Below are 27,668 nucleotides of genomic sequence, written 5' to 3' on the forward strand. Positions count from 1 at the left end.
TTAAAGGATGGAGTACGAGTTTTTCAGGTGAAAGGAAAAGATATTCCTGGGCATGAGCAGCACGAACCAAGGAACACAGCCCTAAAATTCAGTAATCATTTCTCATTTCATGCCAGATATATTTTAGAAGCATTACAAGCTAGTTCAACTACTGAAAATATATTTATTGTGAAATATCAAATGTTCTTAAAAGTGCATGCAATATCTTAGCTTTCTGAACTATTATAAAGCAAATATATACGTAACAGTTATTGTAGTAAAAATCTACAAAACTGGCAATAGCCCTACATGTTAGCTTTTCATCATTGTGGCAAAATATCTGAGAAAAATAGAGGAGAAAAGATTTTTGGCTCACCTGGCTTCAGTTTTCAGTTCATGGTTGACTGGCTCCATTGCTATGGCAAGGCAAAAATGGCGGAAGGGTATGGTGGATGAAAGCTGCTGACATAACAGAAGCCAGGTGGTGAGGGCAGAGAAGATGCCCAAAAAATGGTGCCAGACACAAGATATATCTTTTGAAAGTAATGACCTAGTGTCCTGACCTCACCAACTAGACCTCACCTCCTAATAGCCAAGCTGGCTAGCTATTCAATCATCAATGGATTCATTCATTCATTGATCAAGGTAGCTTCCTTTTGGTCCCGTTACCCATCTTGATCCCACCTCTGAGCAATGCTGCATAGGAGATTCAAGCGTTTAATACATGAGCTTTTGGGGAACATACCAGATTCAAACTATACCACCCCAAATCAAATCTCCCCATTCAGTACCACTTCCCAATCTTCTTTTCCTTATAATCAGTGTTATATTAATAGGTTTGCTTATTATGGTTTGCTTTCCAGTAATATACCACTTCACATACAGTATAAGTCACTATTCTGTTTTATTCATGTCTTCAATATTTCTAAACATATTTCTAAACACTGTATAAACATTTTCAAAAAAACATAAAAATGCACAATTGACAACTCAATGATCTGCTGTAAGAGGAATATATATCTACATACACACACATATGCACACAGCCACCACACTGCTACTGAGCTCAGAATTTTCCTTATGCTCATTTCTAATCAGTCACTCTGATGTCTTTCCTCCACAGCTAACCACTGATTACTTTTGTAGAATTCTATCATCTAGGTATGGAATATAGTTTACATATATTTTATGTCTAACTTCTTTTATTCCAAATTGTTTTTTGAGATGCATCTATGGTTGTAGGCAGAATTTTTTCATTTTCATTAAACTTGTTCTAATATATAAATTTACAATAATTTATTCATTGTTGATGGATATTTAGTTTTTGGATCTCATGAATAAAATTTTTGCATCTTGGTGTACATGTGCATGCCTTTGTGGTGTAGTATGCCTTAGCAGTAAAATTGATAGATCCTAAAATAGAGAAATCTTAATAGATTTAGTAGATAATATAAAACAGTTTTTGAAAATGATTGCCCAGTGTAAACTCTTGCCAATAGGGTTTGACTGTTTCCAATCCCATATCCTTGCACTGGGAATTACAGGTGAACAGTTAGAACTGTCTTTTTAGTAGCAATTCTGACGGCTATATAGTCATAATTCATCGTGGCCTTACTTTTCAATTTTATTAAAAAGATTGAACATATTTTAATATTTTTTCACTACAGAAAACTTTCAATGTATAAAAAACAAACAGAACTTATGAATTTTCTTATTTTACATATAATCTCACCTATTAACATCCTGATCAATCTATTTTCAGTACTTTCACCCATATTCACCCTCATTTTATTACTTTTTACTCCTTTTAAAGTTAAATGTCATATATTGAAAAACATTAACGCTACAATAAACTGAAACACCAGTGTAACCACCTCTAACCTCTGTCATCTTCCTCTAAAATTCCCTGTACCTGATATCCCCACCCAGTATTTTTGGCTTCATTGATTCTTGCAAAAGATAAAAAGCCCAGTGTGTTTGAAGCATAAAGTATATGGAGTTGTGAGGGTGCCAGGTATAATAATATTGTGTCCTGTGTTCTAAATCCTTTTAGGCACTTTCTGAATAAACTGGTTTCTTACCATTCAGGAGGTAGGCTGGTGAATCCACTGATGCTCAGGAGTTTCTCATTTGCTTAGAGACGCAAAACTAGTGAGTGAAAGAGACATAACATCTAGCTTTTTTTCCCTCACTCCAAAACATGTTCTTTAAACTAATGCTTCTTGTGAAGATTTGGATTGTGAATATAGCTGGCAGTCAAGAGGGATTTTGAATTGGGTTGAGTGGTAACAATAGATGTTTGAACTGTCATTCTGTGGACTACTACAATGAAAGAGTTTGGAATGGAGACACTATGGCTGAGAGATGAGATTTGGAACTAGAAGATTAATAGTGCATGTGGAGAAAGGAAACTTTTGTTGCTATAATAAATAACTTACAGTACTAGTATTGGGCTATATGCTGAGGATAAGTGAAAGAAACCTTGAATGTAGATAATTTTCATTACATTGCATCTTTGCATATGCTTCTCTGACTCTGAGGTTTCAACTTTTGAACACTTGAGAAGATAGCAACACTATTATTAAAATAGGGAAGAGAAACAGGTTTGGTGAGAAGATAAATTCACTTTTGGCTCTGCTTATGTTGAGAAGCCAGGGAAGATTCATATAGTTTCTGTCACGGACAATAAGTAATATAACTTAGGGGCTCCAGGGACAGATTTGAGTTGGAGACAAATTTTTAGGAATCATGAGTATAGGTATATGTAGCTTGAAACACAGGCTCTGTACTCAGATCTAGGATTAACTATGAGCTCAGAAATATTTCTTATGGTTTTTTTTGGTAAAGGGAAATAGTAGCTAACCTAGAATCATTGTAGGGACTCAATGAATGTTGTCTGAATGTAGTAATGAATTTATTATCAGCTAGTATTATGATTGCAATATAGACTTGCTGGAAAAAACTCCACTATAACAAGAAGCATCTTTTTTTCATGGAATTTACTAAGATGCTGTATGAAATGCATTTGAATGACAAGGTATGGTTTGGTGTTCCAAAGTAACATGGTGCATGGCCAGCAGGTGTCCCTTTAGTACAAGGTCATGTGTTCGCATCACTTTCCCACTGCCAAACAAAATAACACTCATAACTTATAGGTGAGGTGTACTCTGGCTCATGATTTCAGTCCATGGTTGGCTCAAAAAAAGAGATGGCATGGTGCTGGGCCTAACAGGGGGAAAGCTGCTTATGTCATTATGGCAGAGAAAGGAGGAGCCAGGTACAAGAATACGCCTTTCCAGGTCATGGCCCCAATGACCCACCTGTGAACAGGCCCCACCTCCTAACAGCACATTTAGCTACTGAATTCATGAAGGGATGAACCCACTGATGAGTGCAGTGCCCCTGTGACCCAGTCACCTTCTACAGACATGAGAATTTTGAGGGACAACTGTAGATCTAAACTGAAACATCATGCCAGGGGTTTCCCAGTAGGCAGCGGATCTCCATGGCAGATCTCCTTATTTGTCCTCTTTTAAAACAAGTATTTTTAAAAATTTTTATTAGTATATGCTTGTGGTACATAATTATAGTCACACATGTTGACATGCATACAAATCTTAATTTTTTAAACACTCTTCCCCTTTGCTTGCCCCTCCATCTCTTAGTCCCCTTTCCATTTGTAAAAGAGCTCCGTTTTCTACTATATTTTGCTTTTATTTATATAAAATGTTTTATGGAGAGAGTTATCTGTTTTCATCTTATGCTGTTATTTTTCTATACAACTGAAAACATATCGACACTTTAATATTTGTTCCCCTAAAGCAATTTGTCCATGGCTCTTTCTAAACTCTCAGCCCCTATTTTGGCCCATATTGGATCCCTACATTATCGTGGGTTTCCTTATATGTTGTAAAATGCAAGAACAGGGTTGCTCAGAAGTCAGTCTCAGGGTCTGTGTGACGGTGAGAACCAGTCCGAGAGAATCACAGTATGCAGATCCTATCAAACTATGTATATAAGATGTATACCTGATGTTGCCTTTTGATGCTGTATTTTACTGGGATTTGATTAGAGCAGAGGAAAGAATGGATCTTGAAAGCAACAAAACGAGAGAAGTATCTAGTGAGGTTAGAAATCGCTAAAGTTTGTCTATAGATGACCATGAAATCAATCTAATGTCAATTTAGAGAATAGATCTGACGGTATTTCCTTGTTTAGTGGTTCATAAAAATGTCACCAACCATGTAAAAATCAGTTGAAGCTGTTATCATTCTTGAAATGATTATGTCCTATGCAAATGGATTATATCATTTCAATTGTTCCTCTGACTCCTATAATGTGTTCCTCTTCATGTGACTTGGCTGCTTCTCTCATCAAGATGGGGAATGTATCTCCCCAGGCCCTGAATCTGTGCTGGCCTTCTGACCTGCTTTGACTAATAGCATGTGGTAGATGTGATGTGTAATTCCTGAGCTTGGGGCTTTAAGAGGCTTTGAAGGTTCCTCACTGGCTTGGCACACTGCCACCACATAGGGAGCCCGAGCTATGAGGAGGAAAGGCTCTGAGACAGTCAAGTCAGCAGTCAACCAGCTGCCAGTCATAAATGTACCCAGTCAAGCTACCACACGACGCCAGCAGCTGTGTGACACCAAACAAGCCGAGCCCAAATTATGACTGATATAATCAAACACAGATACAATGGTTTTAAGTCACAAATTGCAGGTGCTTTGTTATGTATCAATTATTTATATATGTATATATGTATGTTGGGATAGTGTTCTCTCATCTTGAGGATAAATGAGAATAATTTTAAATTGTAAAGTAGACTTGAGGTTAATCATTAGGTTATACTTCTAGGCTTAAAAATAATGCTATAATAATGTGTTAACCTAGGTTTTTTTCTGGGGTTGTTTGGGTGCAGTTTTAAGAGGTAAGGGTATAATTCTAGATTATGTCCAAAATTCCTTTAAAGTCTAGAGCCGTATCAGGCACGGTGGCATGTGCCTGTAATTCCAGCACTCTGGGAGGTTGGCAGAAGGCAACTACAAATTCAATCCCAGCCTGGGTAACTTGGTTATTCAGTGAGACCCTGTCTCAAAATTAAAAATAAAAAAAGGACTGGAGATATAGCTCAGTGCAAAGGCCCTGGGTTTAGTCTTTTAAAACACAAATAACCGTTAGAGTTCTGTGAAATTTCAGTTAAATTCTTGTGATTTACCAACTCTAGTTCTACTTCATGTACTTGTATACACCTATTTATCTTTATTTGCAGTGCTGGGGATTGAACCCATGGCTTTCACACCATTTCGTCCCCAGCTCTTTTTAAAGTTTCTTGAGCCAGAGTCTCAGTAAGTCACTAAGTTAATTAGGTTAGCATTGAATTTATGATCCTTTTGCCTCAACCTCTCAGAGTGCCGGGTTTACAGGTGGGCACTATACCTGGTTTGTATGTCATATGATACATGATTTTATGACTGAATTCTTTCACTGGTTCATCTTTAACACACAATGGGATCCAAAACAAATATGGTACAGTGAAATTAATATTACATAATAGCTAAATTCATGAGTTTCAGGGCCAGACTGCTTGGGTTCAGATGCTGACTCAACAATTTATCAACCTTGATAAATGATGTGCTCTCTGCCTCAGTTTTTCTACCCACAGAATGGATAGTACAAAACTCACTGGATTGTTGATAGGATAAAATGAACTAATATTTGAATTTAAATCAGTAACTACTCAATACATTTCAGATAGTAGTATTGTCATGAGTTTTTTAGATCCTGAACTCAGTTTTGTTACTGACCATGGGCATTTATTACTATAGTTTGTATTCTAAATTATAAAATGAGGTTCACTAAATAACTTCTATTTATTTTCATCATTTAAATCCTGATTGCTTGTTTTACCAAAATGCACTCTTAAATTTCAAATATTTAAAGCCACCTAAAACTTACCATAGCAAGCAATTCTGAAGGTGTTCTAATAATAGTTTCACCTCTGCAGTGGTGTGTTGGCACATGCCCATGATCCTAGCACTCTGGAAGGCTGAGGCAGGAAAATCTCAAGTTTAGGCCTAGCTCAGGGAATTCAGTGATTTAACAAGACCGATTTTTATACATATACATAGTCTGGGAATGTAGCTCTATGCTAAGGTCCTGGGTTCAATTCCCAAGACCATGAAAAAAATTTTGTTTTACAAAATGTGATTTTATTGGTTGCATAATACATACCATTATATAGAAATGTTAATATTTTATTGCACATTGCTTTACAATCTTTGTCATTTCATATTTTACTTTGATGTTTGCTGATGGTAAATATGATCTTGGATGGCCACTCAGTGCTGTGTGATCCTTCTAGCCTTTTATTGGCCCCATAATCAAGATGCTGCCATCCCCCCAAATGCTCCATTCAACTTAGTTTTCTTTCAGTGCCAGGAATTGAACTCATGGCCTCAAACTTGCCAGTCAAGTGTTGTGCCACTAAGCTATATTCCCTAACATTTTTGCAGTAACAATTCTATCAATTTACCAGTTTTCTTTGGGATTTTGAAAATTGACTAAGTCACTTTTTTCTCTTCCCAAACACACCGAACTGACGCACTAAAATATACTTGTTCAGGAGCCTGCGAACTGGCGGTTTGAACTGCGAAGGTGTACGGTATTCCTGGGGAAAGGGAGAAAAACAGGGCAAATGGGTTTTCTTTCATTTCAAAATTTCCTGACCCAGTGGACACATATTTGCTTGAAGTCACCAAGGCCAAGAATTTAGTACTCAGAGTTGGAAGAAAATGCGGCGGCTGCCCTTGGAGAAAAGCGGCCCGGGTCTGCACATTTGACAGACGGCTTCGCGCTTCAGGGGATTTTCCGAGCAGGACGCTGGCGCTTCGGGGGAGGGAAAGTGCTTACAGCTCCTGTGACCTAACTCACTTTCGGGTTCAATAACAGTGCCGGTTGGAATCAAAACTGCCAATAAACTTTCCCTCGCAATCGTCAGATGAAGAACCCACACCCCCAAATTCAAGGAGGCACTGTTCCAGAAACTGTTGGCTTGGAAAACACAAAAGTTCGACTTGTGCCATTGATAAACGCGCTGACAGCCTTCCGTATCCTTCTCCCTCAACGCCTCGCTCTTATCTGCCAAACCCTTTCGTAGGGCTTGCCCCGGCGCTTTTCCATGACTCCCCGACTCAGTTCTGCCTAAAGGGAGAGCAACAGTTTGGTCGCCGAGCAGCCCGCGTTCCGGCGCGGATGCGCACCGCGGACGTCGCACCTCCCAGCGCGCGCAGCCCAGGCTCGGGCTCTCCGAGCGCAGGCGGGAGGACGCGTACGAGCGGCCGGCCCGGCTGCCAGGTCCCGGGTCCCCCTCGCCACCCCGTCGACGGGGGCCGGCCAGGCGCATGCGCGCCTCGCGGCCGGGCGTGCCGGCCACACTCCCCCACCCACTCCGTGAGCTTGTCACTTCCTGCCCTCGCCCCATCTCCGTCCGGGGTCAGTCAGTCTCTCCCTGTCGCCGCCGGAGAGCCTCTGCTTCCCCCTTCCTCTCGTCTCTGCGGCGGTAGCCCGGGCTCTCCGGGGAGAGGGAGACGGAGGAGGAGAGGGGCTGACTTAATAAAGTTTCCCGAAACGACGACTACTACCCGAAAGGCCTGAGGCGGGGGGCGTCCCGTTCTTCCCCGCCCCTCTCCGAAAGCCTGAGGGACCGTTGCAGGTGGAGCGGCGCTAAGGGGAGCCCGGCTGTGGCGGTAGCCGTTGCCCGGCGAGGGGCGCCTCGGCTCCTGCGCGCTTCGGTTCCGGCTTCTTCGGCGGCGGCGGCCGCTGCTGCCGGGCGGTTCCTCCTGTCAACTGCCTGCGTCCGCGCGCCGCCCGGCCCCACAGCGCGGAGGGACGCCGCGAGCCGCCGCCCGGCGCTCCTCGGCCCACGGAGGAACGCGGTGAGCTGCGGAGCTTCCGCGTCAGCGCCGGCGGGGACTCGGGGAGCGCGTCGGGCCCAGACCCGCTTGCCTTCACGCGGCCCGCGGCGGCTGCGCCAGGTGGGGCCCGCGTCGCCGGCCTTCCTTCCTTCCGCCCGCCCGCCTGCCCCGGAGTTAAGTAAGTTGTGCGCACTCGGCGGTGGGGACCCTGGTTGCGCCGGCGAGACCCCCAACGCACGTGCGTGGCGGGAGGGCGCGGCGCGGGCCGGCCGCGGGCGGGAGCCTCACCTCGCCGCCACGGACCCCGGCAGTGCCCGCCAGCCCCGCGTCACGCTCTCCGCGCGCTCGGCACTGCGAGGCCGCTGCCGCCGTCCGCACTGCCGGCCGGGCCTTCGCCGTGCGCCGCGCGCGCCGGGCTGCGTTTCCGGGTAGCGCGGTGAACCTGTGCGGGGCGTTGGGGCTGCTGGCGCCTCCGTGCGCCTCTGGCTCTCCGAGACGAAGGCGGAGGCGCGCGAGGGGCGCGTATCGGGAAACTGCGGCCAGAGCCCCCCAGCAAGTTCAGGGTGTCTGACGCATTTTTGCTTCTTCCCACAGCCGAACGGCAATGAGGAGCTTCTTACAGTGAAAGGAAAGTAGGTCGCACCCACTGAAAATGCCTTTAAGGGACAAATACTGTCAGACTGACCACCATCATCACGGATGCTGTGAACCAGGTGTGCCCCTTTTCTCTCCTGGCGGCTTTGGCCCTGTGTCAGCACCACTGCCTTCTGGTGCTTTCTGGTTTGCTTTTCCTCCTGCCCAAGAAGTCATTGCTAAGTAAAGAGGGCTGTTCTTTTCCCCAGCGTAAAACCAGTTATGAAGCTAAAAGTTTGTACAACCAAGAGGTCTTCCTAGCTTGATCCCTTAAAGAAAGTGATGCAGGTGTCACCTTCAGTCATTTCCACAAGATCAATTACGCAGTCCTTTCCTTCTTGCAAGACAGCCTGCAGTTCATAGTACATATACCTCTACACACTGTTGAAAATGAGAAGCTGATACTAGCGTTCATGTTGGTGAAAATCATTTCATTTAAACGAAGTATCTCATGTATTTTTTTAAAGTTAGTGCATAGGGTTGAAAACCTAAAAATGGTTGGTTGAACTGGTTGAGAGTAAAGTTTTGTTAATTGTTAAAAAATCTCAAAATTTTCTTAGAACTTACATAGGATAAAAGAAAAAACTCTAGATAAAATGGAAACGTATTTCTAAGTTGTTTTATTTAGTGGAACTGTTGTTTTAGTTGAGTTTATGAAAACAAGAAGTTGTTTTTTGGTCTTAAGCATATTAGCAAACTTTGATAGATGTAGGTAACCTGTTGATACTTATTCTGCTTTGAACTTTGATGTCGTTTGTGACAAACATTTGGAGGTACAACTTATAAAGGAATCATAGACTGTCACTAAGCTAAATAAATACTTTTCCTAGTTTAGGTCAAAGGCAGATCTTGATTTATTTATTTTCCCTCTAAAAGTTACTGAGATTTTAGGTACTTGTGCTTTTTTTGTTGGTGTATATCCATTGCACTTGATCACTTGGATTTTATCACAAGAATTCATAGTAAGTAATTTTCTGATTAATGGGAAAAATGACAAGGTCAAAGAGGGTATAAATTTCCATTTTCAAAACACTGCTACACATGAAGATAAAATTAGTACTACAATTTCATTTCTACTCTGCTTTGTTTGGATCAGTAAATAACTTACCTGTACTAAAAACTGGCAGCTCCAAGATGGAATATGGCTTCTAATCAGTTGTCTCTTGACTTGTCTTTCAGTACCCTTTCACACTGCAAATTTTCTGTATTTGAAGTGAAGATATATTACTTAACGTTTTAGAACTGAGTGAAGTTTGCTAATTTTGAACTTTACAGATGTGAATGCTTTTTTAAAATTTGTGTTCTACTAACTGTTCTAGTTTTTCATTTTTGAGACTACTTCAAATCATTTAAGTTGAATTTATGAAATTATTTAAGAAGAAGATGATTTGCTTGTTCATTTCTTTAATTATTGAACACCTAATAAGTACCAGGTGCAGTCAAAGCAAAACTAAAAATGGACATGTAAACGGTGAACAACACAGATAAGGTCCTTCCCTTGTCAAACTTTTGAACTGGAAGAGAAATAAGTAAAGAATTTGTGAACAAGCCTTGCTTAGTTATATTCTGATAAAGTTGTAGAGGTTTTTAATGTGTTTTTAAAGAAGTTTTCTGAAACTTGCTAATTATGTATTGGAACTCTAGGTTTTTTTTTTTCTTTTTTAACAAAAAATGAGAAAAATTGTATTAAATTTTTCACCGTTCTTTTGCCAGAAACTATTTCTGTGTAGTTTTATATTTTTAGATTTACCAGGTTAAACATAATTAGTGTTTATTTTTTAATCTTAGAATTGATTTTTTTTTTTTATCGGTACAGGGGATCGAACTCACGACTGCCTGCTTGCAAGGCAGGCACTTATGCCACTGAGCTAAATCCCCAGCCCCTTAATCTTAGAATTAAAAGCTGTCTAAGGATTTAGTTCATTGGAAAGCTTGAAGTTAGTTAATTTGTAGGGTACTTAGTTCACCATCACTGTTTCAGGGAAAGGTACATACTAAGTGGGAGAATGTTTCCAGGACTGAAAGAAATATGGCCTGAAGTTTATGATACTCAGATGGGGGCAGGAATATAGCATGATGTTTGAGATTTGGTTTTCCCTTTGGCAGTACTGAAGATTGAACTCAGGACCTTTGCAGTGAGCTACAACCCTCCCATCTTATTTTTTAGTTTAAGATAGGGTTTTGATTAAATTCTCTAGGCTGGGCTTAAATTTGAAAACTTCCAGCCTTTACTTCTGGAAGTATGTAGATGTGTATCACCACACTTGGCTTGAGAAATTCTTTTTTTTTTTTTTTTTTGTGGTACCGGGGATTGAACTCACGATCTTGCGCTTGCCAGGCTCTTATGCCACTGAGCTAAATCCCCAGCCCCGAGAAATTCTTTAATGGATTGTCCTAAGTGGTCTGTTCTGATTTGGATAATTAAACACAAGTGAGTTCTCATTTGAAAAGCATTATTCCTGAGGTGACCATATTTCTTAATGGGATCGGTCAATTTATAGTGAATTTTTGGAAACTTATTGATGTATGTAAAGTATTTTTTTATTTGTGTTTTGAGTTTTCTTAAATGGAAGTTTTCAAAATAGAGTCCTACAAAGAGTTGGATGTAGCCACCACACAACTCTGTTAGTTATCAGTACATGGACAGTCTTTTTTTCATTTATATTCTCCCCTTCTCCCATAATTCGTTTCTCTACCTTATAACTACTTATCCACATTGTTTGTAAGTAAATAATTAGAATATCTTTAAAGAACTTGCTTTAAAACAGGCGAGACTGTTGTAAAGTGAACATTATTCTTGGAACTGTGCTCTGTGTAAGGATGGAAGGAAAGCTGTTTGGAGGGTTTGGTAATTTGTTGGAGGAAAATAATTTTTTTTCATGGTTGTGACATGGAGTCTGATTTTGGGTTCGGATGATAGGCTGTGTAAGAAGAAATTTTATGAAATACTAGTTTAGAAATGTTTCTAGAACTGGCATCTGTGTGTTCAAATGAAAAAGTTTTTTCTTCTTCTTTTTTTTAATATTGGAGCTACATAGATGTGGTACATCATCAAGTGGATGTTTCCAGGTAGAGCAAAGTTAGCCCTGGGCTTGTTTTTGAATGTGAAAATGGTTTTATAAGTGCCTCAAGATGTGAATATATTCTGGTGGATGTTCTCAGAACAATGGCTAAGAAACTGTTCTAGCTTTTAAGTCAGGCATTTTCATGTGAAAGTGGAAGTTGATATGTTACGAAGAGTTTTCTAAAACATACTGTACATAAATGGGATGATAGGGTTCTAAGGTGATCTGTTTTCCCTAGTATCCCTCCCTTGTTCATTCCTTTGGAGTTTGTTTTTCTCTAGTTCTAGAATTCTTGCTACTTGTACAGACAGACCTTGCAGTGTTTAGTTCTTTACAGTTGTGTGGATTTTTACTCTTTTGTGATTATTTTTCTAAACAGTTATTAATTGCTATAATGTATAAATAGTGAGAAATGATCCACTTAATTCAGATCATTCATCTCATTCAGTTAGTTTTATCAATCAGTTTATAATCTTTTATTGTTCCTTTGAAAGGTTGAATTTAGATTTATAGAAAGATTTTTTAGGTTTTGGTGTCAGAAAAGTTGCTAATCTGTACAAGGTGGTGATGCTGATGATAACAGTAGTTTATTGAGCACTTGCTGTATCCCAGACTCTGGGATATAATTATTTTCTTGAATTAGCTCATTTAATCTTGATACAACCTTTGATTTAGGTACTTTTATTACTGTGTTAGAGAAGAGGAAAAAAAGATTTAATTTGTCCTATATCTGGTAAAAGCAAGGTAAGAATATAAATGAAGGCAGTCCAGATCTGGATTTATTGCTAGTACTAGATGTTCTCCAAATGAGTTCTGTGTATGTTTAGATTCATTTGGAATACTCCTAAAGTGTTTGTTAAAACTGGAAAAATTTAGCTTATAAAATATGATCCTGAGATACAGTTCCTCTTCTTTGTATATATTGAGTACTTAAAGCATAAGGAGAAAAGGGATTCTAAGGCTGAATTTATATGCATGCACAGAAGGCAACAGCCCCTTTATCACAAAACTAATTATTATCCAAGCCCTGAAGCAATAGTAGAACACATTATTGAAGTAATCCTTATCTCCTCACACCAAGTAGATGGTCCTGGGCTGTGATGGTAATAGTTGGGTAGAATATTATAGCATGTTGAAAAAAGATATAATTAAAACGGCCATTTCTCAAAGCCACAACCACTCTCTTTATTTGATAACTGATGAAAAAGGTCAGTTTTATTTTCAGCTACTTTGTTTCATGTTAACATTATCTCATTCACATTAATCTAATTACATACTTATACAATTGATCTGAGAATTATGGAAAGTGAGGATGATACAGACCCTGTACATAAACTATTTTTAAAAATGCAAAAATTTTTACTTATAAAAACATGTTTTATTTCCTGCTAAAACTTACACTTCAAAAAGCTCAAGTTCTGGTGTAATAGTCAGGTAGAAAGTGAACATCATCTTTGTAACCAGCTGACAGAACTTTTGCTAAATTTTGTTGATATCCCTCCAAGACTGCTTTTCTGTTTATGTTAGGTATATTTATACACCAAAATAACATTACAGTTATGTATTTCTGTATCTATCTAAATATGTATTAATGTAAATGTGACTGTAGTCGATGGCCTGTTTTTGTAGCTCAACAGTTACCAATATCTTTTGTTGTTAGTACCTGTAGATCTAGCTTATGTATTCTGAGAATTGTGAGAGATTCTGCTCTGTGGATATTTCATAGTTTTAATCTGTTCCCCATCAAGAGACTTTGAAGTTGTTTGAAATGCCTTTTATTTATACACACTGCTGGAGAGTGCTACTGTGAAAATTTTTGTATAGCTATCATTGTGCACTTGTCCAGCTACTTGCTGAGGCAGTAGGTTTAGAGTTTTGCTTGCCTAATTGTCCAGAGAGCTGCTCTAGATTATCCATTTTAAAATGGTTTATTGGGTGTGGCTAGGCTATGTGCTTTAGCATTTATTATTAAATATAGTGAATGGTTCCTCTTTAAGAGGAATAAAAAGGCAAACATAAAATGTGTGTACTAAATGATACCAAAATGAAGTTTGCACTTAAAACTAATACTTATCCTTAAGTATAGCCTTTAATTTATAATTATTTTAGTTTCTTCCTCTGAGGTTTTGTCTTACCTGTGAAAGATGGTGAATTACACATATAAATATATGTAAATGTGATTGTTATTAACATTTTAGTAAACCATTGTTTTACTTCAGTAGTAAATGATTTAAATAACCCTTTTTGTGGGGTTTGGGGTGGGTATTTGTCTTCCATGTAGTTTATATCCTGGAACCTGGAGATCCTCCTTTGTTACAGCAACCACTACAGACATCCAAATCTGGTATTCAGCAAATAATTGAGTGCTTTCGATCAGGTATGAATGTTTTAGGATGTATTTTTTCAATCTTTACACAATATTTAAAAATAGTCTAGAAGTCCTTAGATGTAATTTAAAAAAATGTGTACATTGATTTTCTTTATAGAATATTTTTAATTGTCCTAATATTAGAAAGTAGATACATACTGATTTGCTCTGGAAGTTCTTTTTCATTACTGTATACTATACATTTTAAAATGAATTTGTTTAGTAAATTTGCTGGTAAAGTGCTGCTTCTTAAAGATCCATTGTTACCTTTTGTTGTGTTCTGTATAAACTTATACAAGCTAGTAAATTATTCTTGGTCTTTAAATATTTCGACATAGTAGATTATTTTCTCAGAAGGTCTGAGATATCACTTTATATCAATTACTTTATCATCGTTGTTTAGGTAGCTAACTTTTTTCTAAACTTCAATAAATTTCATAGAGCAACGGATAGAAAAAAGACACAGGCGAACCCCGATAGCCACAGATACATTTGTTTAGCTTTTATTTCCACTAACTTAATAATTGATAAATACATTCAGTTGCAAATTAATACTTTAGGCATTATTCACTATATATAAATGACTGAGAACGGTTGGAACTCTTGTGATACCAGTAAGGTTCTAGATTGCTGTGACTCCTATGATCCTCTTTTCTGTCTGTTAAGAATTAGGCTTCTCTAACATTGTAGACTATTCAGTCAAATGTGAAAAAGAAAATACTATAACTGAAGGATACCTAACTAATAGATGCTTAAAGAATTAGAATATTGTTATTATTTTAAAGTATACTATCTTAATGAAAATTTCGCATTTGAGAGGAAAAGATAATTTATGTGTAACTTTTGTGTTGGTAAAGTTTTTGAGGTAATTATTTTCACATTATTGTAAAGGAGGAAAACATATTTGTTTAATTTAGGATTCTAATAGGTTATCTCCTTACCTATTTTATAAAAATTTTTTTTTGGTTGACTCAGAGACCTTTATTTTCTCAGACAACTCTTTTGTTGTCTCTGTGACATTCACTTTATGTATACTATATTTAATTTAGTAAGTATTCATGTATATCATGTGCTTCTCATGTTAAATGATCTTATGTCCCACTTTAGAGCATTTTTTGTATCTGCTTGTTACTGTTGATAATTGTTCTTGGTTAAAACAAACAATTCATAGGTCCAATTTTCCTATGGTAAATACAATTAAAATAAAATTTTACTTAGTGACCGTATTTTTTTCTGATATTTTCTGTGTAAGTACTTACAAATGGGAATAAAAGTTCTTTTTGTTCTTTATCAAAATGACAGTAATACCTTTTTTCATTTAGTAGTACTATTTGTATATACATTTCTTTTTTAAAGTTCATAATTTGGCATATAATGAAGTTATTTGATTAAGAATTTAAAGTTGGTTAATTCGTAAATTTATCTTGTAAAAATAGCTTTTCAACAGAGTATTATGTGATTAAAATTTATATTTCTTTAATTTTGGAAGACACAGATTTTGTCCTTGTAAATATTTAATGATGAAATTTTTTTTATTGCATTGTGGTTGTATCTGTTTTTTGAATTTGCCATTTCTATAATGTACGCTAAAGAACAGAGACTGAAATGGGTAATTTTGAAATGGTGTAATTCCAGAGCCATTTATGTTTAACTTCTGAAGTGTGTTCTTTTTGAAATGTCCCCAGCTCTTTGAGGCAAATTCTTAAAATACTAAAATTCTCTTAAGTATCAAATAATTAAGAGATGATTTGGATATATGCTGTATGGTACTGTGAAAGTAATTTTCCATTTAAAAAAGAATTATTTTATTTCATTATTATGTTAATAAAAAAGAAATTTGCTTTATGTCCTCAAGATACTGGTCCTGTAGCTCTTTAGTACTAAAGTATTTAAGTCAAGGTCTACTAAAACCTTCAGAGGATGGAATGGAAGTGTGGGGTCACATGACTTAGGGACTAAGATATCACTGGGAGACTAATAGTTCTTGCCTATCCCATTCTACTCCTGAGCACACACTCACACGAGTCATCTTTTTCTAGGCTCTTGCCTTTACAAGTAGGTCATACACATTGTATTTAAAGAACGATTGTGGTGGTGCTGGATATAGTACTATGTTAGAGTATCTGTTTTTATTTTCTAGCTCAGATAGTTGTCTTCAGTTCCTGTATCATCTCTGTTTTAGTGTCTTACCTTCTTCCACCTATATGGAGCTGCCCATGAACTGGAAGTTTGTAAAAGATTTCTGTGTGAGGAAGTTTTAAAAAAAAAATTTTAAAACTTGTTTTGTATGTGTGTGATAGTGGGAACTTAATTTAGGGCCTTGGCTTTGAACTACATCTCTACCTCCCTCCTACCTTTTTATTTTAAATTTTGAGCCAGGATCTACCTAAGTTGCTAAGTTTCTTAGGCTGGGCTTGAACTTGTGATCCTCCTGCCTCAGCCTCCTAGAGTCCTAGAACTATAAGCGTGTGCCATCAGGCCCAGAGAGTTGACTCATTTTTAAGGTCTACCAGTTCCATGTGTGTTATTGACTACCTGAGCAGTTTTAACCTATTCTCTTTGCCTTATACCTTAGCTTTTGCTTTGAACTGTTTTTCTGGCTTTACATTGCTGATTCTTTACTTCTGAGAACTCCTTTCTGGTTGCTTGATTTGTACCTGAATTTAAATAGATTTTTCTTTTGGAATAAGTAATGTGCCTTTGGGTTAAAAAATAATGAAGTACGAAAGGATATAGGACAAAAAAGTAAGTCCCTTCTGTGCTCCAGTTCTTTTTGCTCAGGTAGCTGTTCCTGTGTGATTTATATGTCTTCTTCAGGACCTTTTTATACTTGTACAAATATATTCCTCATTTTCTTCCCAATACAAATGGTAGGTGACAGCTTACTCTTGTGTACCTGTTTCATTGACAGTAGATTTGATTATTTTTGTACATCAATTCCAAATATATATATATGGAAGGCTTCCTGTTTTGTATGTATACATTTTCTAATCTAAAATGCTTGATGGCTGATTTGAAACCTACTCTTTACTCTCAATTTCCGGTTTGTGGTTCTACCTTAGTTGTGTGTTTTGGTTGGCTGTTAGTACATCTAGAATCACATCTGTGATTTGATGTCTTCACATTTTTTTTGTATTTAGCACTTCTGTTTTATTTTTGTTTTTCTGTGACATCCCTCTTCCAACCAAAACAAAACTTTAAATAGATAAAAGGTGTACTACCTTAGAAATTAATTAAGTATATTTTAGCTACTTACTGAATTTGAGTTTAATATTCTTTCTTAATCTCATAATTGTTTGGTAGGGGCAAAGGGGCCATGGAATACTTTAAGATTAGAAACAGAAAAATTGGAACATGAAGAAGAATAAATGCTTTTTCCAAGCATTTAAAACTGGTCTTTGTATGAAGGAAGTTGATATTTCAAAAAATTTTTAAAATGTATAATGTTGTAAAAACAAGTAATACATAACACTGTAGAAAAAATTTGTATGTAAATGTACTAGACAACTATGTATAAGTAATTTCACTGTTTTTGACTCATAGAAGTAAGTTATAACTTTATAGAATAGTAGTAAAAAGTAAGATTTAAGTTTAGTGTGATGTTTGCTGTTGTAATTATCTTCCTAGTTTTGGTCATTTATTTTCTTTTAAGTGTTTTTATTTGTTTACTTATTTTCTGGTGGAAGCAACTTTAGTGTGAGCTATGACTGAATGGTAATGCTTCAATCTTGACTTTAGATAGAAGCTTATGAGGGAAGTGTGACTTAAAGATACACAGGAGAGGGTCGTATTCTACAAGGGGAATTTTGTTTTGGGTTGTTACATAGAAATTGTGGGAAATGTAAAATAGAATTAAATTTTTTTGGTTAAATAGGGAAAATGTAGAGTTATATAATTTATTGTTCATATGTTTATCTTCAGAGCATATTCTCTAGGCCTGTGTTCTAGGGGAGCAGCTATTTATATTAGTTCATGAATTTCTAAGAGGCACAGACCATACATTCTTAAACTTTAATATTTTCAATGAGTAACATTGTATCTGATATTTAATAGGTACTCAATCGTTTGTTAGATTTATTTGTTAGATTAAACAAAAAGATTCATAAGTAGGTATGGCCCTAAAGTAATTTTACTCTACTTTTAAATTTATTATTATATGTGGTAGTAGTACATCAGTGAAAGCCTTACCTTTTTGTTTTAAAGATCCTAATTGATGATCTATCAGTAAGCAGTAATTAGTGACTGTGAAGATAAGTTAAAAACCAAAGACAAAAGCAAAAATAAAACACTAAGGAAAGAAAGAGAGAAATGTATGAAAAGGAATACTTTGGTGGAAAACAACATGGTTCACTGTTTCTGCTGTTAGATGACTATGTATGTTGTCTTAGGTGACTAGCAGTTTTAACTATTGACAGAGGCATGGTTGACTGTATCTTAAGTATTTGTAGGTGAGCAAAGCAATCAGAAAATGGTAGCTGATTTTGAACAAAGCCACTATGTCCCCATGGGAAAAGCATAACGTCTGAAATGATAATGTAAATTAATCTAAGGAAAAACTTTTAATGTCTGTAGTTATGAAATGGGACACATATTTCTTATTTGTGAAATGTTTAAGAATTAGAAAACATTTAATCCCCTTTTTTAGAGTCCCCAGTCAATTATGACTAGATTAAAAAAAAACAATGTATTTTTGAAGGTTGAGAGCTCTCCAGTAGGTCATTCTACAAGTATCAATCAGGCATTTTCCTAAGGATTAGAAATACAATGGTGAGCAACAAAGATATCTTTTGTGTTCTCCTAGATCATCTTGTTGAATGGGTTCATAGAAATAATTGATTACAAGATTGTGGGAAACTGGTATGGATATGTAGGGTACAGTGGGAATATAGCTGAAGAGTTCATAACAACAAATAGGAAGGGGTCAGAAAAGGCTTCCTGGAAGAATAACATCTAACCTGGCATCTGAACCTTTCTAGCAGTGAGCCAGACTGATGATGAAGCAGGAAAATGTTATAGTAAGAGAAAAGCAATAGGTGTAGGAATGTAAAGTGTGAGGAGAGAGAGGACATTTGATATATCTGTCAACTTAAAGAAATTTGGTATATTTGGGTCAATAACTCTGTGTGTGGTAGGCTAGTATTTGTGATTGATAACTAAGATCGATTAGTCAACTTAGAGGCAGATAACTTTTTAAAAACATTTATTTGTAATAAATATACATCCTGTACCAAATATAACTGATTAACTAGGAGCAATTAAGAAATTTATAATATTATAATTGAGAGAAGCTGATGGACAAAATATGTATGTTTCATTTGGGGATATTGTCTTAGCGTTTTTACACCTATCTTTTTTATGTATAAATGTTTACAGGCTGATTTTTTTTATGCTTTAAATCTGCTACTGTGTACTTTCCATTTAAATCTTCAATTGGATTTTTTTCTAGTACTGGGGATTGAACCCAAGGATTTATACATGCTAGGCAAGCATTCTACTACTGAACTACCTCCCCAGTCCTTTTAAAAGTTTGCCTTATTTTGAGATAGAGTCTGACTAAGTTGCTCTTGTTAACCTTGAACTTGTAATCCTCCTGCCTCAGCTTCCTTAGTAGTGGGGCTTGCAGGTGTGTGACAGCATACCCCTCTTAGTTGAATGTTTTTTGTACCAAGAATCAAACTCAGGACCCTTTTGCTTGCCAGACAGGCACTGTACTGCTAAGCTATATCCCCAGCTCCTGAGTTGAATTTGTAAGTTAAACAGATTTCTGTATTTTCTTTAATCTTTTTAAAACTGTCTTTTAAGACAGACTTGAACCTCTTGGATAGATTTACCAATTATTTAAACTTAGAAACAACATGCAAAAATTTTCTTTTTTTTTTTCCTTCCCACTAGTAAGCTACTCAACTATACTTCTTAAAAACATGTAGGATCAATTAGAGAGGCTTAACTAAAATATTTTTATCCCCAGTCTACTTATAGTTTGTTAATCATTTATGAGGTTAACTGTGAAGTAAATACATTAGCTGTATATTGTTTAGATACCTTATAATGTAAAATGGATTAGAGGAAGATATAAGAATTTACTTTTGTGTAAAGAATATCACTCAAGGTATTCTCTAAATTACTTTAAATTTATGTTTTCAAAGAAAAAATTTATGTTTTCAGAGTAAAACCGGCAGTAGGATCTAGTGAAATAAACATTTGGATTTAGGCAGTGGTAGAAATTACTTCATATATATCTTTTCTAGTGGAAACTCAGTTGCATAATTTAATTTTTCTTTCATAATTCTGTGAGATAGTTCAGTTATAGGTGGTAAACCAGAGTTTATGTAGCTCTTTTAAGTTCGTAAAACCAAATAATACCAGATTTGCAATGTCTAAAGACTATAATATTCTGATAGCCTGGTAATTGTTTTTTTCTAATAGAATTTTGAGGACTGATTTATCTTTGAAATGATGATAAAATATACTTCAAAAGTTAAATGTAAATATGTTACAAAATATTGACTCAGAAACATTTAACTTTTATAGGCCCCAAAATATTAATTCTGCTTAGGGTAGTTTATACTCTTTTGTAGTGCCAGAGCTTAATAAATAGATTGAATGACAGAACACTTTGTGCCTGGATGGTTTTAAGGATATTTTCAGAGTACTTCGTCAATATTTAGTGACAAAAAATTTAAGTCAGTGTTGTTACCATTTTTTAAAATTTGAATAAAGACATAGTAAAATTCTGAAGATCAATTTTGTTAGCTTCCCTTTGGCAAATATCTATAAAGCAGCAACAGATATGTTTTATTCTTGGATATTTTTATTTTGATGATTTGATACTTCTTGCCATTTATTGTTTCTTTGCCTTTTGATCTTGTGCCATAATGTAATGCTTAGATTCTCTGGATCATTAATATTTCTTCAACAAATTCTTATTGACTATTATTAGAGCTAAACACTTATATTTATAAATAAGATAGGGTTGGTCTTGGCTGCTTTAGTAGAGAAGACAGACATTGAACTACTGATAAACAAATACTTAGTTGGAATTGGAGTAAGAATTCAGGGGAAGAAAGGCTTTTAATAAATTTATAGTGCTATCAAGAGGCCAAAATTCAGAATTATCTCTTAATACAGACAAAGATTCTCTTTCATACTAAATAGATATAATAGCATGTTCGCCTAGAACCTGAAATAACATAAAGTGAATTTTAAAAGAAAGTCACAGGCAATCTTGTGAATTGGGAAGTTGCACTAGGAAACTGTATTGGAAAACTACTTGTTCACTTTCTGGTTTAGAAAAGGGTGGGTAAGAGCAGCCAAACAGTTTGGCAGGAAGTGATATGAGAACATTTTCCTGCTCAGCCAGACTAATTGCGTCATAATTTCTAGGGAAGGGTTGCATACATCTTTATTCGCAAATTATTGTAATGATCAAATGTCAGAACTACTGCATTGAGATATTCCAAGAATTGATTGGTTACTGAAGTAGGAAAAGGGAATTGGTTTTAGCTATCTAGATTTTCAGTTTATGGTAGGATTTTGCTTAGAACTTAGTTTGTAATCTAATTCTAAATATACTGTGGTAGCAGTTGGCGATGCCTTTGTTTTTAAACAGTAACTATATTTTTAGATTGTTATCATTGGTTACCTAGTTTAAAGTTAAATTTTGTGTTGAATTTTCCTTTTGTTTTCATCCCAGGAACCAGACAACTTAAGCATATTTTATTGAAAGATGTGGACACAATTTTTGAATGTAAATTATGCCGCAGTCTCTTCAGAGGATTACCTAATTTAATTACCCACAAGAAATTCTATTGCCCACCAAGTCTTCAGATGGATGACAGTAAGCTTAATTTGTATATTCAGTTACTCATTTTACAGTTCTCTTACGCTGCTGCATTGTATATTGGCATTAAAATGGTATTGGTACCTAGTTATGGATAACAGTGATGGAGAATAGAAGTAAATACTCAGTGTTATATTCAGTTTTTAAGATAGGTACTTTTATATCAGTGCTTTCCTCTTGGAGTTCTATACATATTTAAAAGGTTAGATATATGAATATTATTTATTTGTATTAAAATATTGGATATTATTTTTGAACATTTTTATGGGTCATATAGTTTATAATCAGGATATTTGTAATTTAGAATATTAATGATATTTTGAAAAGACCAGTTTCTGGTAGTTTTCCTTTTTACATCTTTAATGTAACTAGATATGATTGGTCACTTACTTAGATTCCCATTAAGTGGATGAGAATGTTGGAAGTAAAGAGCAGAGTGAGTAAATTAGTTGATGTTTTGGGAATGTAGAGAACATTAAAATTTTTTTATTACACTTTCTAATGTTTTCTGGATCTTGATTTGAGTATCAGTTTTGTTCTCAGAAAAATTTATTATTAAAGGTCAGTTTCATCACACATTAATTTGAGGTCAGGAATAGCTGTTTGTGATGAAGGCATGTAGCAGAGTAAAAGTCTTTGTGGATCCAAATGTTTGTTAAGTGTATTGTACTTGTGTTAAGTAGCAATATGTATGATGGTATTGTTTTCCTGCTTTAACTAACTAACTAAATTCTTTTAAAATGCTTTAATAATAGGTTACTTTTTATTTAGGGATGGATTTAACTCTGGGGGCTTACAAAATGTAGAACTTTTTTGGCATTCTGATACCATACACTTGTTAGGGACCTTATGCATTTTTTCAACACAAACTTTTTGGCATGGGGATAAAATGCAAACTCCCTATATCAAAATGCTGCTTTACTTATTATTATGAAACTGACTTAAAGTGTATTATAGGGTGTAGAGAGCTGAATATTTCATATTTGTCCATAAACTTTTTCTACACTGTTTGATATTACTTTATTTCTTTTTATCATTGAGTTATAAATTATAGTGCATAGAAAATTAATTTTAGGTTCAGCCTTTTAATTAAAATATTAGTAGAAAGTTAGCTTATTTCTCGGTAGTTATTGTTTAGCAAATTTTAGTTTAGCTAATACTAGTTTTTATATAACATGTTTAAAAATATTAGAGGGAAAGAACAGGCCAGTTATTTCAGATTAAAATGTTGTTTTTTCCTTAACAGACCTTCCTGACGTAAATGATAAACAAAGCCAAGCCATAAGTGATCTCCTAGAAGCCATATATCCAAATGTGGATAAAAGAGAATATATTATTAAGTTAGAACCCATAGAAACGAATCAAAATGCAGTATTTCAATACATTTCAAGGACTGATAATCCTACTGAAGTTGCAGAGTCAAGTGGTACTCCTGAGCAAACTGAAGTTCAGATACAGGAAACTAGCACTGAACAGTCTAAAACAGTAACAGTTACAGATGCAGAGGTGGAAACCGAAGAACCTCCTCCTGTTGAGATTGTTGCTGATGAAGTTGCACCAGCATCTGATGAACAACCTCAGGAATCACAGCCTGACCCAGAAACTTCTGACAATTCTGATTTTGGTCACCAGTTGATATGTTGTCTGTGCAGAAAAGAATTCAATTCTAGACGAGGTGTTCGTCGTCACATTCGAAAAGTACACAAGAAAAAGATGGAAGAACTAAAAAAGTACATTGAGACACGAAAGAATCCAAATCAGTCCTCTAAAGGACGCAATAAGAGTATTCTAGTTTCATTAAGTAGGAGTTGTCCAGTATGTTGTAAATCATTTGCTACAAAAGCGAATGTAAGGAGGCATTTTGATGAAGTTCATAGAGGACTAAGGAGGGATTCAATTACTCCAGATATAGCAACAAAGCCCGGGCAACCTTTGTTCTTGGATTCTGTTTCTCCTAAAAAATCTTTTAAGACTCGAAAACAAAAGTCGTCTTCAAAGGCTGAATACAATTTAACTGCATGCAAATGCCTCCTTTGCAAGAGGAAATATAGTTCACAAATAATGCTTAAGAGACATATGCAAATTGTTCACAAGATAACTCTTTCTGGAACAAACTCTAAAAGAGAGAAAGGCCCTAATAATACTGCCAGCAGTTCAGAAATAAAAGTTAAAGTTGAACCAGCAGATTCTGTAGAATCTTCACCCCCTTCCATTACCCATTCTCCACAGAATGAATTAAAGGGAACAAATCATTCAAATGAAAAAAAGAACACACCGGCAGCACAGAAAAATAAACTTAAACAAGACTCTGAAAGCCCTAAATCAACTAGTCCGTCGGCTGCAGGTGGCCAGCAAAAAACAAGGAAACCAAAACTTTCAGCCGGCTTTGACTTTAAGCAACTTTACTGTAAACTTTGTAAACGTCAGTTTACTTCCAAACAGAACTTGACTAAACACATTGAGTTGCACACGGATGGAAATAACATTTATGTTAAATTCTACAAGTGTCCTCTTTGCACTTATGAAACTCGTCGAAAACGTGATGTGATACGACATATAACTGTGGTTCATAAAAAGTCATCTCGCTATCTTGGGAAAATAACAGCCAGTTTAGAGATCAGAGCTATAAAAAAGCCTATTGATTTTGTTCTAAATAAAGTGGCTAAAAGAGGCCCTTCAAGGGACGAAGCAAAACATAATGATTCAAAACATGATGGCACTTCCAATTCTCCTGGTAAAAAGTATGAGGTAGCTGACGTCGGTATTGAAGTGAAAGTCACAAAAAACTTTTCTCTTCACAGATGCAATAAATGTGGAAAAGCATTTGCTAAAAAGACCTATCTTGAACATCATAAGAAAACTCATAAGGCAAATGCTTCCAATTCACCTGAAGGAAACAAAACCAAAGGCCGAAGTACAAGATCTAAGGCTCTTGTCTGGTGAGGAACAGTTAACAGAGTTTTGCTTTTTTCTCCCCATCGAACTAAAAAAATCATTTGACCATAATTTATAGCTGGTTCCATTTTAACACGTATTTGCTTCCATATATCTTATGGCAGTGGAAACTGCAAGAGTAATGTGTGTATTACATTTACCTCTTCAGTGACCTTTATTCCAGTGGCTTGGGAACAAAAGTTAACTTCAGAATTTACCTTCTACAGGACAATGCAATGTAGTTATAGGTAGATGATATAGGGCCAGTGCTTTCTTTTTGATGTTGTAAAAATACATGCATTTATTTTGGCTTATGTTTACAATAGAAATCTTCTGTTTAACTTTGCACAGGTTTAATTTGATTCAGTGACTTAGTCTACTAATTCATACATTGCAGGAGAGTTAAATATATTAGGAGGCAGTTGAAAAGGCAATAATTATAGGAAAAAAATTTGAGGCACTGTAAATACTATAAAAATTAATCTGTGATGGCTGAATAAACTGCTGTACTCAGAAAAAAAAAATCCCCAAATTGAATTTAGAATGATTAGCGCTAACTTCTAACAGTGCTTCCAGGCAAAGGGGGAGAGTTGGTAAATGAAAGTTGGATTTTTTCCTTCTCCTTAGGAGTGTGTGTCAGTGACTTCTTTTTAGTTTTGATTTATTGAAAAAAAAATGATTATTTAGGTCTAGATACCCTTATTTTTCCCTTTCTGTTTAATAAGCCATTTTGGTGATCACTTCAACCTAGTTACTATTAAGTAGAGATTTTTTTGTTGGTTGGTTGTGCATTGCGAGAAATGTAAAATCCGTATTTGAAAGAAAAATCTTATTTTTTAAAGATTTTGGAACAAATGTAGATTTTAAAAATGCATTGTAAAATAAGGAATAGGCTCCCTGTATTTGTTTTTCAAAGTCTATTTTTAAGTTTTGCCTTTAGCACGTATTTCCCTTGTAAGGCCTTTAACATATTCAATGATAATTCAGTCTAAGATTCAGGTTATAAAGCAAAATACTTAGTTTTGAGTGCTGAATAGTTTATTATTGTGGTTTGATTATCACACATTTTACTTTGTGTGAAAAGTTTAGGATGACCAACCTTTAAAGTTACTTACTTATAATTTTGAGACCAAGTTTTAATGGTAAACTCAAAAAGTATTTGTTTATTCCCATTTCTCCTCAGATAACTTCAAGTGATATATGAAAAGATTTGGAGTTCATTTTTGTGGAAAGACTAAATTGGTTAGAACCACTAAGCATCTTCACATGATACTATGAGGAAAAGAAAAACATTTTCATAAACTTTCAACTGTAACTGCTGTTTTCTGACTAAAATGATAACCATCTAACTACTTGATTCTAAAGCAGTATCTATTTCCCAGCACTTTCAAGTAGTTGTGGCATTAAATATCACAATCAGCTATACCTTGACCTTGTATATTTGGTCTACAAAAATGTTGCAAATATTATTACAAATAATTTGTTGATTAATCAACAACCTGAAGAAAATACCTATTTTTAATTTGCAGAAATTACAGTATATTTTAGTGATTTTAGTTTTGTCTCACTTTATTTGGAAAAATTGTCACCTGGATTGTACAGATACATAGTTGTCTAGTGAGTGTATATTAGGAACAAAAGACAAACTAGTATCAACACATTATAAATAGTCTACTAAATATTTGTAACAATTTTTACATCCATTTAATTCTAACTTGTTTTCTAGCACTTAAATGTTTTGAAAGTTTTCTAAAATGTATAATACAGGAAAGTTACTGCTCATTTTCATACATGAGTCATATTTTTAGTTTGTAAACATTTGAGGTTTTTATGAAAAACATTTCCCTACTTTAAATTTTATATAAAGCACTTTAATGATAGATGCAACCTTATTTTTCAATTTCTTTTTTTAAAACCACACATTTACTAATGTTAATGTGAAAGCAGTAAATTACTTACTGATATTTTATGGATGCAGACAATCCATGCACAACCACTTCTTATAATACTAGCTAATTTCCTTAAATATTGTTAAAAAAGGAAGATGGGGCATAAATCCTGATTTTTTTTTCTCCCAAGAAAAAAATTAAAATTACCACTTCAGATATATTTGATTCCTATTGTAAAATATAGACAATAATGAATTCTTGTCCATTTTTGTAATCAAGATTTTAGGAAAAAGCAAAAGTACGTCTATATGAAATTTTGGGCAGGTTTTTGTGTATCAGTATTTTGTACTTTTTAGGGAATATTTTATTTTTTAGTAATGGGTATCAAATTATAATTTTAAAGGTACAGCAGAAAATATACCATGTTTTTACATAGGTTCACACCTGTACTTAGAAGGGACCCTGTCTATATACTTTTTGTATAAAATTTTAAAATGTTGAAGATCCATAAGGTTATAATAAAATGCTTCTATAGCTAGAAAATCATTTACCCTTCTCAGTGCTTTGCACTAAAATATACTGTGAAAGGAAATTAGAAAGACTGTAATTGTTGCTGGAAATGTTCTATATTGAATGTACATGCTCTTGTTGGAAAAAAAATGTACTATATGTGATGGAAATAAACCAGACTCAAAAGTTATTTCAGCTAAATGTGCTTCAACAAAGGTGCATTGGTTGAAACTTAAAATGTTTTATTATCAAATTTAAACTTAGTGATTTTGAGCAGATTCTTGAATAGTTTTATTTTTAAGAAATAGAATAATGATTTCTCTTTAAAAACAGATTACATTTAGGGACTAAATGCATAGGTGGTATTTCATTTATAAACCATCTTCATTATTATTGCACATTATTAAACCTGTATGTTTGACTTTTGCAAGTTGTTATCTTTTATGTAATTCTTACACGCAAGACATTCCAAAGTGATTTTCCAGACTTAAGTACCAATAACTGGTGAGAAGATAGTAGGATTCCTAAAAAACT

At 35.4% G+C, this 27,668-nt stretch overlaps 1 protein-coding gene across 3 annotated transcripts in view; it reads left to right on the forward strand.

Moving 5' to 3' along the window:
- Znf800 (zinc finger protein 800) overlaps positions 1-27,668 on the forward strand; it is a 196,627-nt gene that overhangs the window by 143,378 nt on the left and 25,581 nt on the right. Inside the window, exons 1-6 of one of the 3 annotated variants that reach the window (XM_063241264.1) lie at positions 7,932-8,073; positions 8,490-8,608; positions 13,875-13,970; positions 21,655-21,798; positions 23,048-24,740; positions 25,919-27,560. In XM_063241264.1, coding sequence (XP_063097334.1) covers positions 8,548-8,608; positions 13,875-13,970; positions 21,655-21,798; positions 23,048-24,740; position 25,919 — 1,995 coding nt within the window. In that variant the 5' untranslated portion in view covers positions 7,932-8,073; positions 8,490-8,547 and the 3' untranslated portion in view covers positions 25,920-27,560. Of the gene's footprint in view, positions 1-7,931; positions 8,074-8,489; positions 8,609-13,874; positions 13,971-21,654; positions 21,799-23,047; positions 24,741-25,918; positions 27,561-27,668 lie in introns of those variants that run through there. The other 2 variants (XM_063241259.1, XM_063241262.1) reach the window with 2 other exon arrangements.

Source organism: Cavia porcellus, unplaced genomic scaffold (assembly GCF_034190915.1).
Source record: "Cavia porcellus strain 051 isolate PalLab524CR breed Dunkin Hartley unplaced genomic scaffold, mCavPor4.1 scaffold_2, whole genome shotgun sequence".
In the NCBI taxonomy this organism is placed as follows: domain Eukaryota; kingdom Metazoa; phylum Chordata; class Mammalia; order Rodentia; family Caviidae; genus Cavia; species Cavia porcellus.